The sequence below is a fragment of the Dicentrarchus labrax genome, unplaced genomic scaffold (genome assembly GCF_905237075.1).
Source record: "Dicentrarchus labrax unplaced genomic scaffold, dlabrax2021, whole genome shotgun sequence".
Classification (NCBI taxonomy): domain Eukaryota; kingdom Metazoa; phylum Chordata; class Actinopteri; family Moronidae; genus Dicentrarchus; species Dicentrarchus labrax.
In genome coordinates, this window is record NW_026136704.1 from 22,145,742 (window position 1) to 22,160,182 (window position 14,441).

Here is a 14,441-nt window from a genome sequence, read left to right on the forward strand (position 1 = left end):
CACTCACAGGGTTGGATGTAGGTCTGCTGCCCTCCACTGGACAAAACGCCTCACTGCAGAAAAGAGAGGAAGTACTCTTGTTGAAATCTTTGGCTTTATCTCTCATTTCAATCTGGGTTTTGAGTTCCTGTGATTTAATGGTCTAAAGTTTAAGTCATAACTGTAACAGACTCGAATTGTTTGGTCCACAGCACTCACTCATGTCAGTTTTCCATCTTATTTCACTTACCACAAAATAATGCCCCAAAATATCCTTTAAAAAGTTGTTAGTTAACAACAGTTAAAGTTAGTTAAACGCTATTTCAAGTAAGGGCTATACCTTTGTTAGTCTAAAATCAAAATAAAGAAATGCACAGTATGTTATTTTACATAATGATGTTACATATGTTTTGGGTTAGTTAAGAGGTCTTGAGCTGCCAATGTGCTTTGTCCCAACTGCTTGTGGGACGGTCAAATGGCTTCAGAAACCCCCTCCACTCACACCTTCCCAATGTGGGCTGTGTCTGACCATTTCAGTTTCTGAAACCTACAATCTGCCATTCACACCCCCTTCACGCCTTGATTAGCCAGGAGTGCATAGGTGAGAAAGGCACCAGGGTTTGAACTTCTCTTTCCAGCTCTCTTTTTTCATTCTTTGCACAAGTATTTCTGTCACTTTTCATGCGAACAACTGAGTGCAACACTATCAATGTATTCCAGGAGAGACAGTCTGAGAATGTACGCCCTCATCCTAATATTTTAAGATTGTCACTTCTCCTCTTTGGAACAACTATAAATATTCATCTTTGCAACACGTCAAGCTATCCAGCTCTGTTTGAGCACAACCCGACCCTAACTCCCTGTTTAAAGCTCCAATACAAGAAATCCAACAAGTCTTATTTGGGATTTGGGAGGGGTAGTGCTGCACAAACTCAACTATCAACTATCAACACCAACTGTATGAAAGTCCATTATATTTTACAGCTCAGGCCTTTGAAACCCCAAACAGAAGTAATGTGTGATTTTCTGTGGCTGTATCTGAAACATTTTATCAGTTTAAAACCAAGTTTATAAGCAATTTTCATCAAGTTAGGAAAATTAATGAAGTTTCAAGCTGATAAACCAGTGTTAAGTGTGTGTTTTTAGCTGTTCTCCATGTGTAATGATGATCCATGATGTAAAACAGTTCATTAGGCTTAAGATAAACATTTACTCCCTTTCTTCAAAATAATAAAAAAAAAATATCACACAACAAAGGGAACAACGGTGCCTTTAAAAACATTACTCAGGAAACACTGACAGGAGGAACTGTTGTGATCAACTTTTGTAAGAGGAATAGATTAAAGAAAGAGGAAGCAATAGACTTTATTTTTTATTTTCGACATTGTGGTTGGAAACCCTAATGTCTAACGCATAGCTGGCCACAATTGTAGCTGTGAGATCTAATCACAAGATCGCTTTGAAAAGCATTTTATTTATGCTGTGCTCTGATGCCATTGAAATGATGAATGGGCATCTCCCACTACCTGAATAATTCATAAATCAAAACACACACATTGCAATAGAAGATGAGCGGAAACACAAACTAGGAAAATAGAGTGATTAATTCAAGGTCAGGGGGCTATAATTTAGGTAATAACATTTTGCCACCGGTCTTTTCCCTTTTAGAAATTACAGCCTGAAACTTGTTGTTTGAAAGGCCTCTGAGTCCCTGTGGGATGAAAACATTGGAGGAGACTTATCTCTGCCATTAATTAGCTCAGTGGTCTCAGACATTTTAATTAGTCTACTGTCATTCTCACAGGACAAGGAGTGAGGACTAAAGACCTGTCGCTGTACATCTTATTCTGTTGTTGTAGATGTTCACCTTTTACTGAATGGATCACATAGGAGCCGTCCTCGGGCTATTTCAAGCTTTTTCAATTAGAGCATGCTGGGGATGATATGAGATGAACGTGTTATTAAGTGAGGGGCAATGAGCCCAGGCCTCTTGGTAGAGGTTATAAGGAACAGTAACAAGGAAAGCTGTAGATTATGAAAGTTGCTGTACTGTTTAAGGGACCTGTTATTTCTTTTTATTCTACATTATTGCTTAGATATAAAGAAACACTTAAGACTGTAACCTTACAATATGCTAACGTTAAAGCTGTAATTATCAATATTTTTACATCAACAATGGTTCAAATTACTATAAGCATGTACAGATGTTGCAAATTAAATAATTTTTACTCAACTCTGCAGTTCCCCTCATCTCTGTGGAGTGTTTCTTTAAATTACTTGTTTTGGTTTTCTGGCCTGAAACTTTAATGCCTCTCTAATCGGTATCACTTCCAGATGCAGTGGGCTGTTTTCAGCAAATAAGCTCCTCTATATTCTACCTGCCCCACACCAAATGGCAGACAGAGAGAAAGTTTACTTAAGTAGCAGGTGAATACGTGCATATAACATTCACCAGGTGGCCAGAAATATGACTCCATATGAATGCCAGTGTCGCTCCATAGCTGCTGGATGTGTAAATAAGCAACTGTTTGCTGACAAGTTAATAATATCAACTTGAAAGATGACACAATGTCAAAGTTGTGTTTACAGCTTGTTTCTGCTGCAGTGAACTGAAAGTAAATACAGCATCAGGATTGTAGGAGAGGTTAGGATTTTAATGCAAAACTCATATGACCAAAGTTTTCATCCACTAATCTCTTGCAGTGTCTTTTGCATTGTTTTTAGTCTGAAAGTCTGTGTTTGTGTTTCACCAGACAGTAACACAAATAGTTAGAGTATTGTTTTAAAATACTTAATCTATCATTTCCCATATGTTAAGATATGTTATTCAAACAAAAAAGGGTATTTAATGCAACTTGGAACCTGTTTTTACTAACACCAAGTAAGCTCTTTATTCAGCATCAAATATCTCCCACCAAATGTCTCTTTGTTTGTGACTTGTATGAGAGAGAGAAGCACATGTGTGCACATGAGAAGACTAGTTACAGTCAAGCACGAAGCCCTAAACACCATGACAACTGTGTGAAAGGCCACACGTCACCATCATCCTCCTCTTTGTTAATTATTCACCTGGGGGGGGGGTTTGGCATAACGTTAATTGATAAAGTGACCATGTCTATCTAATTATCAGTGGTGTGTGAAAATAAACTCTGCTCTTCTCTGACAGGATGGCCTGGTTTTTACAGTCAGGGTGATCACTCTCACAGATGTGACAATCCACATCACAAGTCCCGAGGTCACATTAGCCTCACTCCCCGTGGGGCAGAGTGCTGATTGTCTTCATATAGGCTTTGACTTGTTTTTTCCTCACAAAGTTGTTGGGGAGGGGCTGGCTTCAAGCCACTTTGAAAGCCCACATGACGGGCCAATCCACATGTTTCACCCACTGTCATCTAAAACTAAACCTGTGATAAAGTCCTATGTTGTTTATAGGTGTTTTGCATCTGCATGTGCTTCCAGTGTAAGAAAATATGTGTTTGTGTGTGAACATTATATGACATCTTGTTTGAGGTACACCAATCATAGGGATGCATACTGGCTCTTCTCCATTCACGTGTCTAACTGCACTGCATGAGTGTGTGTGTGTGTGTGTGTGTGTGTGTGTGTGTGTGTGCGTTGTATCGCTGTTGTTGATTTGTGGATGAATTAAAACTCTATTGATCCAGCAGAGTTTTCCAAGCCATCCCTCGCGGTGATGAGGTCACAACTGTAGTTTAATCATCACTGCGCTTTGCTGACATGCATTGATTGGAAACAGTGGTTATTTCACAGTTTGCAAGAGGATGTAATGATGAGCTTACACACACCCACATGCACACACAGACAGAGAAATCTGATGACTTAAATAATTGACTTTATTAGTCACTTATCAATATAGTTTCCACTTGGATTAAATATTATACAATGATTCATGAGTCATGAGTACAGGGACTTCAAGATTCAGAATATGTTTGAGAAACAACCAAAGAGAATGGACAGCTTCTTTCCTAGTAGATCTGAGTGTGGTTGAGATATTGATCTGACTGACTAAAGAAAAGAGCCTCATTGGCACAAGTCAGTGAACAAGGAAATTAAGATTAATCTGATACTGGGTTGCAGAAAGAAAACAAAATAAACACAGGAGTGTTGGGACATGCAAGACAAAAGCCCTATAAAGCGTCACATGCGGGGTCATGCTTCACATGATTGCTGATGTGAATCACTTCCTCTTCTTGTTATATCATTCAGATTTGCTGATGTTTTTGAACAGCATGTAGGCTACATAATAACGCTGAAACTCAGAATCTTAATGCTTGTGTTTCCCTTTAATGTGGAGAAGTGAGTTGTTTATAAATGTATACACATAACATTTAATAATAATTCAGATTGATTTATTTGGTATCTTTGGAAATACTGAAACTCATGTGATGAACCCAGAGTTTAAGAGGTGAAGAAAACCACTGACACACAGTAAAGTTGGGGGTTAAGCAACAAGCCGACAGCATGACTTGCAGTAGATGGGTCTTTAGGCCTTTCCAGTAAGTTGTGTGAGATGAGTCAAGCGGTAGTAAGCCCAAGGATCAGCGTGTCGAAACTAAGGTGTGGCAGTTCTGCGTGGGTACTGAGGGTAGCACCGCGCTGACTGTGCGATAACAGCCGCACTGCACCTTTAACTAAACACTGGAGAGTGTTTGAGTGACGTGGGACGCAGACTGCGTGCTGTGTGTGGGCAGGAAGCGCAAAGACCTCACGGCGTCAAGTTACCGAGAGTTAGCAAGAACTATACCGGAAATGAGACAGCTCGCGTTCAAGAGGCTACAATTGTTACATTGAAATAATAATTCGCGACGATAATACGCGACAAAACATACCTATTAGTGAAATATTTTGTGAATTGTTTCATTTACCAAGCAGTGACGCCGTAACCGGATAGACTTTACAGCACACATTAGGCCATTAGACTTTTATTTTGAAAGCGCACACAGGAAGAGGTAGGCTTCCGCAACGGTTGGCTTGACTCTGCCAAAGAGAGCAACGGGCGCACGGTGGCTACTTGAACGAAAACGGGGGAAGCTCGCTCAAGAACCGGCTGGGCTGTCGTCGGGAACTCAACATGCAACAATACAAATGCTGAGCGTGGGTCCGAAACAACCGTATTTACCTCCTGAACGGCAATAGTTGACGGCCACGCCCCGTATCCACCGACCGAAGCCCGTACAAAAGTGCTGGCAGAGGCGCAAAGGGTGAACCGTTTGAAACCCAGCAGGGCGGCTAGCGGGCTCACAGCGGAGAGGAAACAGGAGTGTCGGCTGTTTTGGGAACCATGAGAGAGTACAAAGTAGTGGTTCTCGGGTCCGGAGGGGTCGGGAAATCCGCATTAACCGTCCAGTTCGTGACGGGTTCCTTCATAGAGAAATACGACCCCACGATAGAGGATTTCTACAGGAAGGAGATCGAGGTGGACTCCTCTCCGTCCGTCCTGGAGATCCTGGACACGGCGGGGACCGAGCAGTTCGCCTCCATGCGAGACCTCTACATCAAAAACGGGCAGGGTTTCATCCTGGTCTACAGCCTGGTGAACCAGCAGAGCTTCCAGGACATCAAACCGATGAGGGATCAGATCATCCGGGTGAAAAGGTACGAGAGGGTGCCGATGATTCTGGTTGGAAACAAAGTGGACCTGGAGGGGGAGAGGGAGGTGTCGTCCGGTGAGGGGAAGGCACTGGCGGACGACTGGAACTGCCCGTTCATGGAAACTTCAGCCAAAAATAAAACGTCGGTGGACGAACTGTTTGCAGAGATAGTCCGACAGATGAACTATGCCTCAACACCAAATGGCGACGACCAGTGCTGCTCGTCTTGTGTCATTCTTTAAGGAAAAAGGACAACCATAAAGTTTTATTCTTTGCTCGGTTTTAAGTTTGCAATGGTAAGTGGAGACGCCATACACCGACTATGTAAAGCTGACATTAAATATAGTTATTTTTTTTTACTAAGTGACACTGTAAAACCACTACTTATTATAAGCTTGTTATTGAAGTCCTTTCTTAGCATATGGCCATAATAAGTAGTAGAACAACAAAATACCGCATGTAAGCTCAACTTGGCTTCATTTTTTAAAAGTTTTACCTCGTTTAGTTTCTTGTAATTTCTACTTCATATTGTTAGTTTGTTCTCTGGGAACCTACAGTAGGGCACTTGCACAGTCTATTGTTTTGCTAAAGCAGAATGGGGAAGTGTCTGACTCATTAGCAGAACTGGAGTGGCAAGCTATGCCTTACTTCATGAGATTGATAAAGTTAGTCGTTGAATCTGAACACCTACAGTTCGTATGAGTTATTAAACAACTGTTCAAATGGTATTTTCCAGAATGAGGTTAACAGGAGTTGGGAGATTCCAATGTTCATGTAATGGCCTACATTCAGGGGACCAGCAAGTTGTTTTTTTAGTAGTTGAGCCAAGCTCCAAATGAGCCTTTAAAAGCAGCATGCTTTTTCTTTATCTTCTTGTCACAAGTTGTTTTTAGTTCATTCATGACTCTTTTATTTTCTTTTTGTATCTCTCGTTTGTGGCAGTGTGTTGCAGCAAGTGTGTACTGTTGAGCTCTTCTTCGTGTCTCACCCTGGCCTTGGAGGAGTATACAGGGAGGAATGCTGCAGGGGGACGAGAGGAGGAGGAGGGGAGCAACAGAGACAGAGGGAGGGGTCCACTCTTCAGGAATTCTGCTGGGTTGGAGTATCTTTGCTGCACGATTGGTGTCCACCATTGATGTCAACAGTGGCAGATCCAGAGATTCAGCGACACTCTTCCCCCCCCCTACCCCCTTCACCAGTTCCAACTGTGCTCACACCTGGAGCTAAACCCCAATGGAAAAGATATGGAGGACAACACTTAGAGACACTCATAAATGGATATTTCTGTATAAGAAGAAGACAGAGATATAGAGTATATTTTGTTAAATAACTGCACAGCCAGGGGTGGGTAAAGATTTGGGTGGTATCTCTGCCTAACCCCATTTTGGAGCATTGCTCCACAACACTCCAAATCCTATTTTTCTTTCCAAAGTCAAAAGAAATTGACACCACTTTTCTGCTGGTGGAGTAAATATGACGAGTGCCACTTTTTTTCCCTTCATGTCCTCTTCAGTGAGCGAGAGGACCTTAACTGAAGTGACATGGGGACGTGACCTGATCGCCCTTGTGTCGAGTGCCTTTCCAAAACGAATCAGCTGTTCAGATTTAGTGCCAACCTACATGTATCACCAAAAGAACCCTTCAACATGGCAATCCACAATTTAGTGAACTGTTCTTCTGGATAATCTTGTAGGGGTGGAGGCTGGAAAAAAAAAAGACTACAAGAGGCTTTTTGTTAATGGAATGGCGGTTTCTGTATGTTTTACGTTGGCCTTTTGAAGTCTAAGGTGTTCATTTTGCAATGTCTGCTTAGTCTGGCCAAACCTATATCTTGAAATGCACAGGTACTGGAATCCCCCTTAGACGTGATAACAACACCAAACGCTTACCTTCCAGACCACTTAAATCAAATTCTGTTTGTTCTGTTTATTTTGTTGTTTTTAACAGGAAATGTGATGATGTACCGTTGACAAATCTAACCTGATTGTAAGTTTAATTTCAGATCAGCCTTTTAACAGTGGGCTGTCTGTTTTAAAAACAAGACTTTTAATACAAATGGAATTTTTTTAAAAAAGAACCCAGGCTGTGTTTTCTCTTTGTTGACATCTACTTGTTTCTGCGTATTACCACAATGGCTAATTGCCAGTTCTCTGAGTCTAAACAAAGGTATCATGAGTAGTTTGGACAAGAGTTATCATTGCTTAAACACCAGCTTAGTATGTTTGAATACACACAAATAACTGGATTACTACAAATACCCACAGTACTACAGTAGTTCAAAAAGTAAATGTTCAGTTGTGTGCATAATTTACATTAACATGACTTCCCACAAAACCCAAACTTACATGAGGTGTCGGTTAAGGATAGCCCGCAGGCTAACAGGAAATAGGTGTACAACAGGAAAATGCAATGTTTTTGTTGAATTTTATGTTGACAAACTTATTGGGCAACTTAATAGAAGCTTTATTTCACTCCGTGTGAGTGGAAACATGAAACCCATTTTGCTGTTGTCGCAAAAATCTGTTTTTTTGTTTTTTTGCTGCTGCCTAGTCGTGCTTTTATTTTTTACTCAAACAGAACTTCCCGTGTGGTTAACGTAGAGACCACGGTAATGCATGTGCGAAAATCAAAATCAGAAAGAAAACAGACCACGGTGGGTTTGTATACGCAAAAGGGCTACTCCCTCTGGTGTGGCTGCTACAGTGGTAATCTCAGCATGGTACTGCACATGCAACAGCAGGAATTCACGTGAAGATAACTAAAGTAACTGATGAGATTTGTCACTCCTGACTCTTTGATGAACCGTACCTGTGTTCCCCCAACAACACATCAAAATGAAAGCACCTCTATCTACTCCATCATCCTCGCATGCATTAATAGACCAGGCCAGGCTATGCAGCTCTAGAGAAATGTCTCTTTTAACTGTGTGGGTGTAGTAGTGTTTCAGCCCAGAGCTTCAGCCTGGGTGCAACGTGTGTGTGTGGGTGTTGTGGTGTGATGTGGAGAGGCTGGTATGACTGAGCAGGCCCTGCTCTGCTTCTGTTTACCTACAGGGATTACCTAGCCCCTCTGGCTGGTGGACCGCAGTATGGCTTCGGGGGGAAGAGAGTAAACAAACACAAGACAAGCTTCTCATAGAGTCCAGTCTTTCTGAGAGTAGATGTGTTCTGGTCTGTGCTGGTCCTCAAGCTGTGCTGTATATATGTTATGTTGTGGTATGTACTGTATGTGTCTTACGAGTCTGAGCATATGTGTCTGCCTGTTGCTGTCCTGCACAGGCTCAGACCACTTTGTGGGACTGTGCCTGTTAGCCAGTGTAAGCAGTGGTATCATATGCATTTTTTGGCTTTGCCTGAACCATGTGACTGGGGCATGGGGAGGTTGGGGTACAGGGTTGAACGAGGGGGCAATTCAGGACGAGTTTTGCATCCAACAGGTGCGATTGAACACCGGCGTACATTAGTACTAGGCAGTATGGTTGAAATCATTATTATGATAGTAATACTCTTGATAAGAGTACTACAATATGGTACTTTTATGGTAAATCACATACAAAATAAGCAAATGTATGTATACTGCAGTGAACTTTGAACATTTGGCAAAAAAACATGGAGTGACAAATTATATAATTTGCTTTAAATCATGAATTTAGGCATGAGAATTTGCAAAATAACACATTTTATTCATCTGTATTATCATAATAGTGTTCAGCTGAATGTCGGTAATATTGAATTATTGCCCAGCCCTAGTGTGTGTATATTTACAGCAGTCTTTATGTTATTTGCATTCTGTCTGTGTTTGAGTAGAGAACCACATGCACGTACACACATACTCCGTGTAGTTTTCTCACTCCCTAAAGCTAAACAGACAGCTTTACAGCTTAATATTCGGTTTCAGCGTTATGTGTTTGTGTGACTGTTGATAGCAGGTCTCAGATCTTCCTTACATCCACCACAAGCTGTGGCTAGTTCACAACTGTGCTATCTATGCAAAGTCAAAACTAATGCATGTTTCCTCCAAGGCCTTGCTACAGATTGCGTGATTAGACATGAGCAGCGCTGAAGTTGAACTCTGCCTTTAAAATAATATAGTTGAACTGGTAGTGGATAAGAGGGAGTGGTTATTACAGCAATGCCCCAGATACTGCGCAGCTTCAGTCTCTTGCTGTGGTATAAACATCTGATAGCAGAAGAATTTGCCCTTTGGAGAGAAAGGGGCCTGTCGAGTTCCTGTTTCATTTTATCTATCTAAGAAGGTGAAAGTTTTACTTCCTGCCCTTTTTTTAACTTTTTGCACAACTCAGCAGTAATATCGGCTCTGTGCGGTTGTAGCTTTTGATGATTAAGTTTCAATATGTTGCAGCCACGTCTTTGCATACTCGAATTGCAGCGTTTTTTTTAATGTAAGCAAATTAATTAGCATATTTTTATACTATTAGTTTCAGTCGCAGCAAACAGGAAATCAGTGGTGTTCAGGTTTACAGATGGCCCCGGCTTGTCAGTGGTTGCTGGTCATGGGAGATGGTCACGTGATGTGGTTGCCATGGTTAAGGGGGGGTTGGGATGTGGTATGGCTGCTCAGGGTGGCCTCGTGACCTATGGGAGTTCAGTCACTGCTGGAATGGTGACTGTAAGAGAGGAGGGTGTCGGTCTGTTTGATCATCTTTCTCTCAGTTGCCACAGACATATATTATCTTCGCTAGTGACGGGAAATGTGATTATACCCTTTTAAAGCAAATTTCTGCTGTGCAAAGAGAACCATAGAGGCAGATTTTACAGTCTTACATAAACAATTCCCCTTCCTTGGTTACAGTCAACTAAATATTGATTTGTCAATGATTAAGATAAGGGTTTGTTTGCTGCACGGATGTAAGATCTGTGCTGTTTTGTTTTTTTGCTGTTGGAAGCAGTTGCTCTGACAGGAAGTGTTGCGACAAAGCCAGTGAGAGTGGGTGGTGTGTGTTTGCATTTTCTACATGGGACTTAATCACTATATAGGCTCCTTGCTGAATTACAGACTTCTCTTTCCCTCCCAGCGTCATCATGCTATTTTTGAGGCTCTGTTGTGTTCAAGAGTGTGGTTTTTGCCCTTTTTTTTCTTGGCAGATGTGCCTGTTATGTACTGTATCTGTCGAAAGCAGTATGCTCTCTGAAACCCGTTTGACTCTATTAGCCTTCTTCTCTCTGACACTTAAAAATACTTGTGACAGTGCTTGCATTTAGTCGCAGCAGCGGTGTTAGGTTATAGTGTGTGTCATCGTCGTTTCTCTTTGAGTTGGGCATTACCATAACAACACAGGAATAACCATTCTTTCCTTGTTTGTCTTCCCCTAGAAGGCTGAATGAGCTTTGTTTTTTTCTCTCTTTCACTCACACATGAACACACACACACACAGCAGTTAACCTACGGTGTGCACATTTAAGCACACGGTAGTTTAGATTCCTGCAGCATTCCAACACCAAGACTTTGTCCGGACACAAGCAGCAGAGGCATCGCTCCATGCAACCGTATAATATTCTTTGATCACATTACACCCTCAACTGCAATATGTTGGTATATAACCAATAGTAGATTGTGTGAGATCTTTAAATATGTAGATATGTGTGTGTATATGAAGTTATATCTTTTAGAGTAGTTTTGGAGCGCCGCTGTATCTTTCTGTGGGCTTGATAGTGTAAACTCAGTATTTCTCATTGCGTATGTCTGCTGGACTGAGTAAACATAACAAGGGTCAGTTGCAAGTTAAAAAAGTTATGACTGATTAATGCATTAGTTTCTTCATTCAGCTCTCTCTGTTATTCTGGGAGCGGCCTTCTCACTCAGAGCTGACTGTGCCGAGATGGGAATGCCCCGGAATTCCTCTCATTCCTGCCATTCCTTCAACTGTAATGTCTGGACATGTCTTTAGCCTGAACTGAAATAGAGATGCAACAAGGGGAGAAAGCTGGGATATGGTGTGTTCTTAATGGGCCATTTAAGGGCTTTGGCCTTGCAATTGCCCTTCGTGTTTTATTGTTGTTCCCTAGCTTTCCTTATTTTGTCCTTCCCGATCACAACTCTGATAGAAGCCAAGAGAGGAACCAAGAAGCTGCAACAACACGAAGGTAGATAAAGACAAATAGAGTAGCTGAGATAAAGGATAAAAGAGAGAGTGCAGGGTTTGTCTAAACTGGCCTCCAGACACCGCCCCACTGTGTCACAAGATGGATCCCACTGGGCACACAGTCAAACTGCTCTTTATACCATCTTTAGATAATCATAGCACAGTTGCTTTGGTTCGCACCAGAGCTCGATCTCAAAAAGGAAACTAGGCCAAATGAGCCAGTCAGACAGGACTAGTTACTCGCCACATCCCCTGTGTGGATTAATAGCTTTTGTTCACTGGTGTCAGTGAGGACAAGTAATGCTTAAGGACCTGATTTGTAATTGAGCTGAGTTACAATCATTGTTTTAATTATATTGGGGGGTAAAAATCAGGTCATTAAGTGTGTGGAGGCACGGCAGACTGCAGTTGGATCTTTCTGTAGGTATGATTAAATATGTAATTGGTATCTTGAGCTGCCTGGATAAATTCTTAAACTGATATGGTATTAGGATCTTCATTAACATTTCTTCTAGCATTGTGCAGCCTTCGGGTTGAATGAGTCCCGCACTGTCATTCACTTGGCAGCTGTTGCTCTACAGCAAGTTTCAGATGTTGCTCCTGAGGTTTGGGTGTGGTTTCTCACTTGAATGACAGGCTGGCTTCTCTGCGAGAGGACTTACAAGAAGTGAATGGCCAATGTTTCCTTGTGCTTTGTTTGTGTCACCGTTTGATCATAGGCCTACATCAGATGTTTAGAAGTGATGCATTAGGTCACATTTAGAGAAGGGAAAACAACATAATTTGGACCTGACCATGCTATTTGCGTGATTTTGGAAGGTTTGAGTGAAACCACAGGAGTGCAAAGTTAGAAATTTTAAAGTATTGGTTGTAAAATTTGCCCTGGGAGATTTTCTGGGTGATATGATAACCACACCCCTTAACCACTGGCACCCCCACCGCAAGGACGTCTCAGGGTAACAGAACAGCATCTCTGGATCTGGACTATGGTAGCTATTTGCAAATTCTTAAGAAATGTCTAAACTAGTAACAGTAACTAGACTTTAGTAATGTGTTAATTGGTTGCTAGGAAACTTCTGTAGTGCCATCCAAAGACAAAACTGTAGCATCACTAAATAACTTCACAAAGGAGGGGGGGGGGCAACAAAGGCAAATTCAACTGCCAGTTCTTTGTAAGTGTCACTTTGGTTTGTTTTTCTTCTGTACATGCATACATCCAGAGAAGTGTGTTTCAGAGTTCGTTGTATTTATGCAGTGCAGAATCAGTGGGAACTTGCAACGAGCTGGTGGATTATTTTCCTTCCATAGTCCTCAATGCTGTAAAACAAACTTTTTTCACAGACACAAAACTTGCAGTTAGCTTAATCTTCCTGCCCTCCTTTCCTTTCCATCCCCCCATCTGGTAGCTTTGTGGTCAGAAGAGGGTTTGTGGCTACCTCCTCCAGGGCCTGACGTTGGGTCATGTGACTGCCTCCCACCACCCTGGTGTTGCCCTCCTGTCACCACGGCAACATCAGATTTCTGACTAACATGCCATGACATCCATGACCTTCCTCCCCCATTTGTGATCCCATTTCTTTTTCCTCATTCCATCATCTTTTACTCCCTCCTGTGCTGAGTTCCTGACTGTTCTCATCACTACTCCATATTCTGTGTTTCCCGCCACCTCTTTTGTCCAATTTAGTTCATTATGCCTTTCTAGGAATGTGTCACTTTGGGCCTTTTCAGTTCAGGTTGTGTGTTTTCCTTTTGTGGGGCAAGCAGGGAAGAGGCTTTTTAGATACCATGTTACTGTCTAGGCGTGTTTATTTAGTTATTTAGTCCTCTTCTGTCTCTATCTGTCTGCCTCCTTCCTTCCCCCAGTTATGAGTCCAAATTCATCATCAAACTTTTCTCCTGAGGCAGGGTTATGCAACATATCTTTTATAACCTGAGCAACCAGGGGGCAGAAAAAGAACCTTGTGGGAGAGACCAACTACAAAAAGAAGAGCTGAAGTCTTCATGTATAGTGAGATGTATGTTAGTGCCTTCTTTATGTGAGCTCTGGTGTTTGTCATCTTGTCCTTAGCTCATCTTCCTGTCCCTTGGTAGGGACAATTAGTAAAGATGTTTCCCACATTTTCCACCCAACATATAGTAATAAAAAATGACAAACAAAAAAATGGCATGTTCATAGCATGACTCACATTAACAAATAAATCAAATCAGCTCATCCACAAAAACAAAAACAAAAAAACCCACTGGCCTTATCTCATCTTGTCTTTAAATTAAACACGTTAAATTAGTCATTTTGTCAGCTAACCAACCAGAAATTAAACCAACTTTACATTTTAAGGAAATGGAAAACGATACTTTTTTTCTGCAGAATTTGTGGCCTATTTTCTATTCTCAAGGGTTTTTTATTTGGATTCTTGCGAACACATTCCAAGCAATCAGTACATGTAATACTCTCTAAACTCTGCCCTTAAAAGTTAAAAACATCTCTGAGAAAGTTTAAGTTGTGAAAAAGTAATTGAATTTTAGATTGTTTTTAGGTTAAAATAGTTTTTTATTATTATTTTCTGCACTTACACAGCTTAATAGCCAAGGTGTCAGAACGTGTTGAATTACCTTTCGGAAACATATTCCAAATATGGTTCTGACAGGAAGTGTGCACTGACAAATCAGTGTGTGGCACAGCTGACTGTTCACTTACACTGTAAAATAACACAGGAGCCCCACCCAGAATATCAGAGTATCTGTCTCAC

General features: G+C 41.5%; 1 protein-coding gene across 1 annotated transcript; it reads left to right on the plus strand.

Moving 5' to 3' along the window:
• The first annotated feature begins 4,974 nt into the window (after nucleotides 1-4,974).
• On the plus strand, nucleotides 4,975-7,668 carry LOC127362436 (ras-related protein Rap-2b). Its single transcript, XM_051398128.1, has 2 exons — nucleotides 4,975-5,887; nucleotides 6,534-7,668. The coding sequence occupies exon 1, from the start codon at nucleotides 5,282-5,284 to the stop codon at nucleotides 5,831-5,833; it is 552 nt and encodes a 183-aa protein (XP_051254088.1). The 5' UTR covers nucleotides 4,975-5,281; the 3' UTR covers nucleotides 5,834-5,887; nucleotides 6,534-7,668.
• The last annotated feature ends 6,773 nt before the right edge of the window (nucleotides 7,669-14,441 follow it).

What these genes read in the sequence shown, in the direction of transcription:
- LOC127362436 (XM_051398128.1), top strand. Translation starts at nt 5,282, where the DNA reads ATGAGAGAGTACAAAGTAGTGGTTCTCGGGTCCGGAGGGGTCGGGAAA.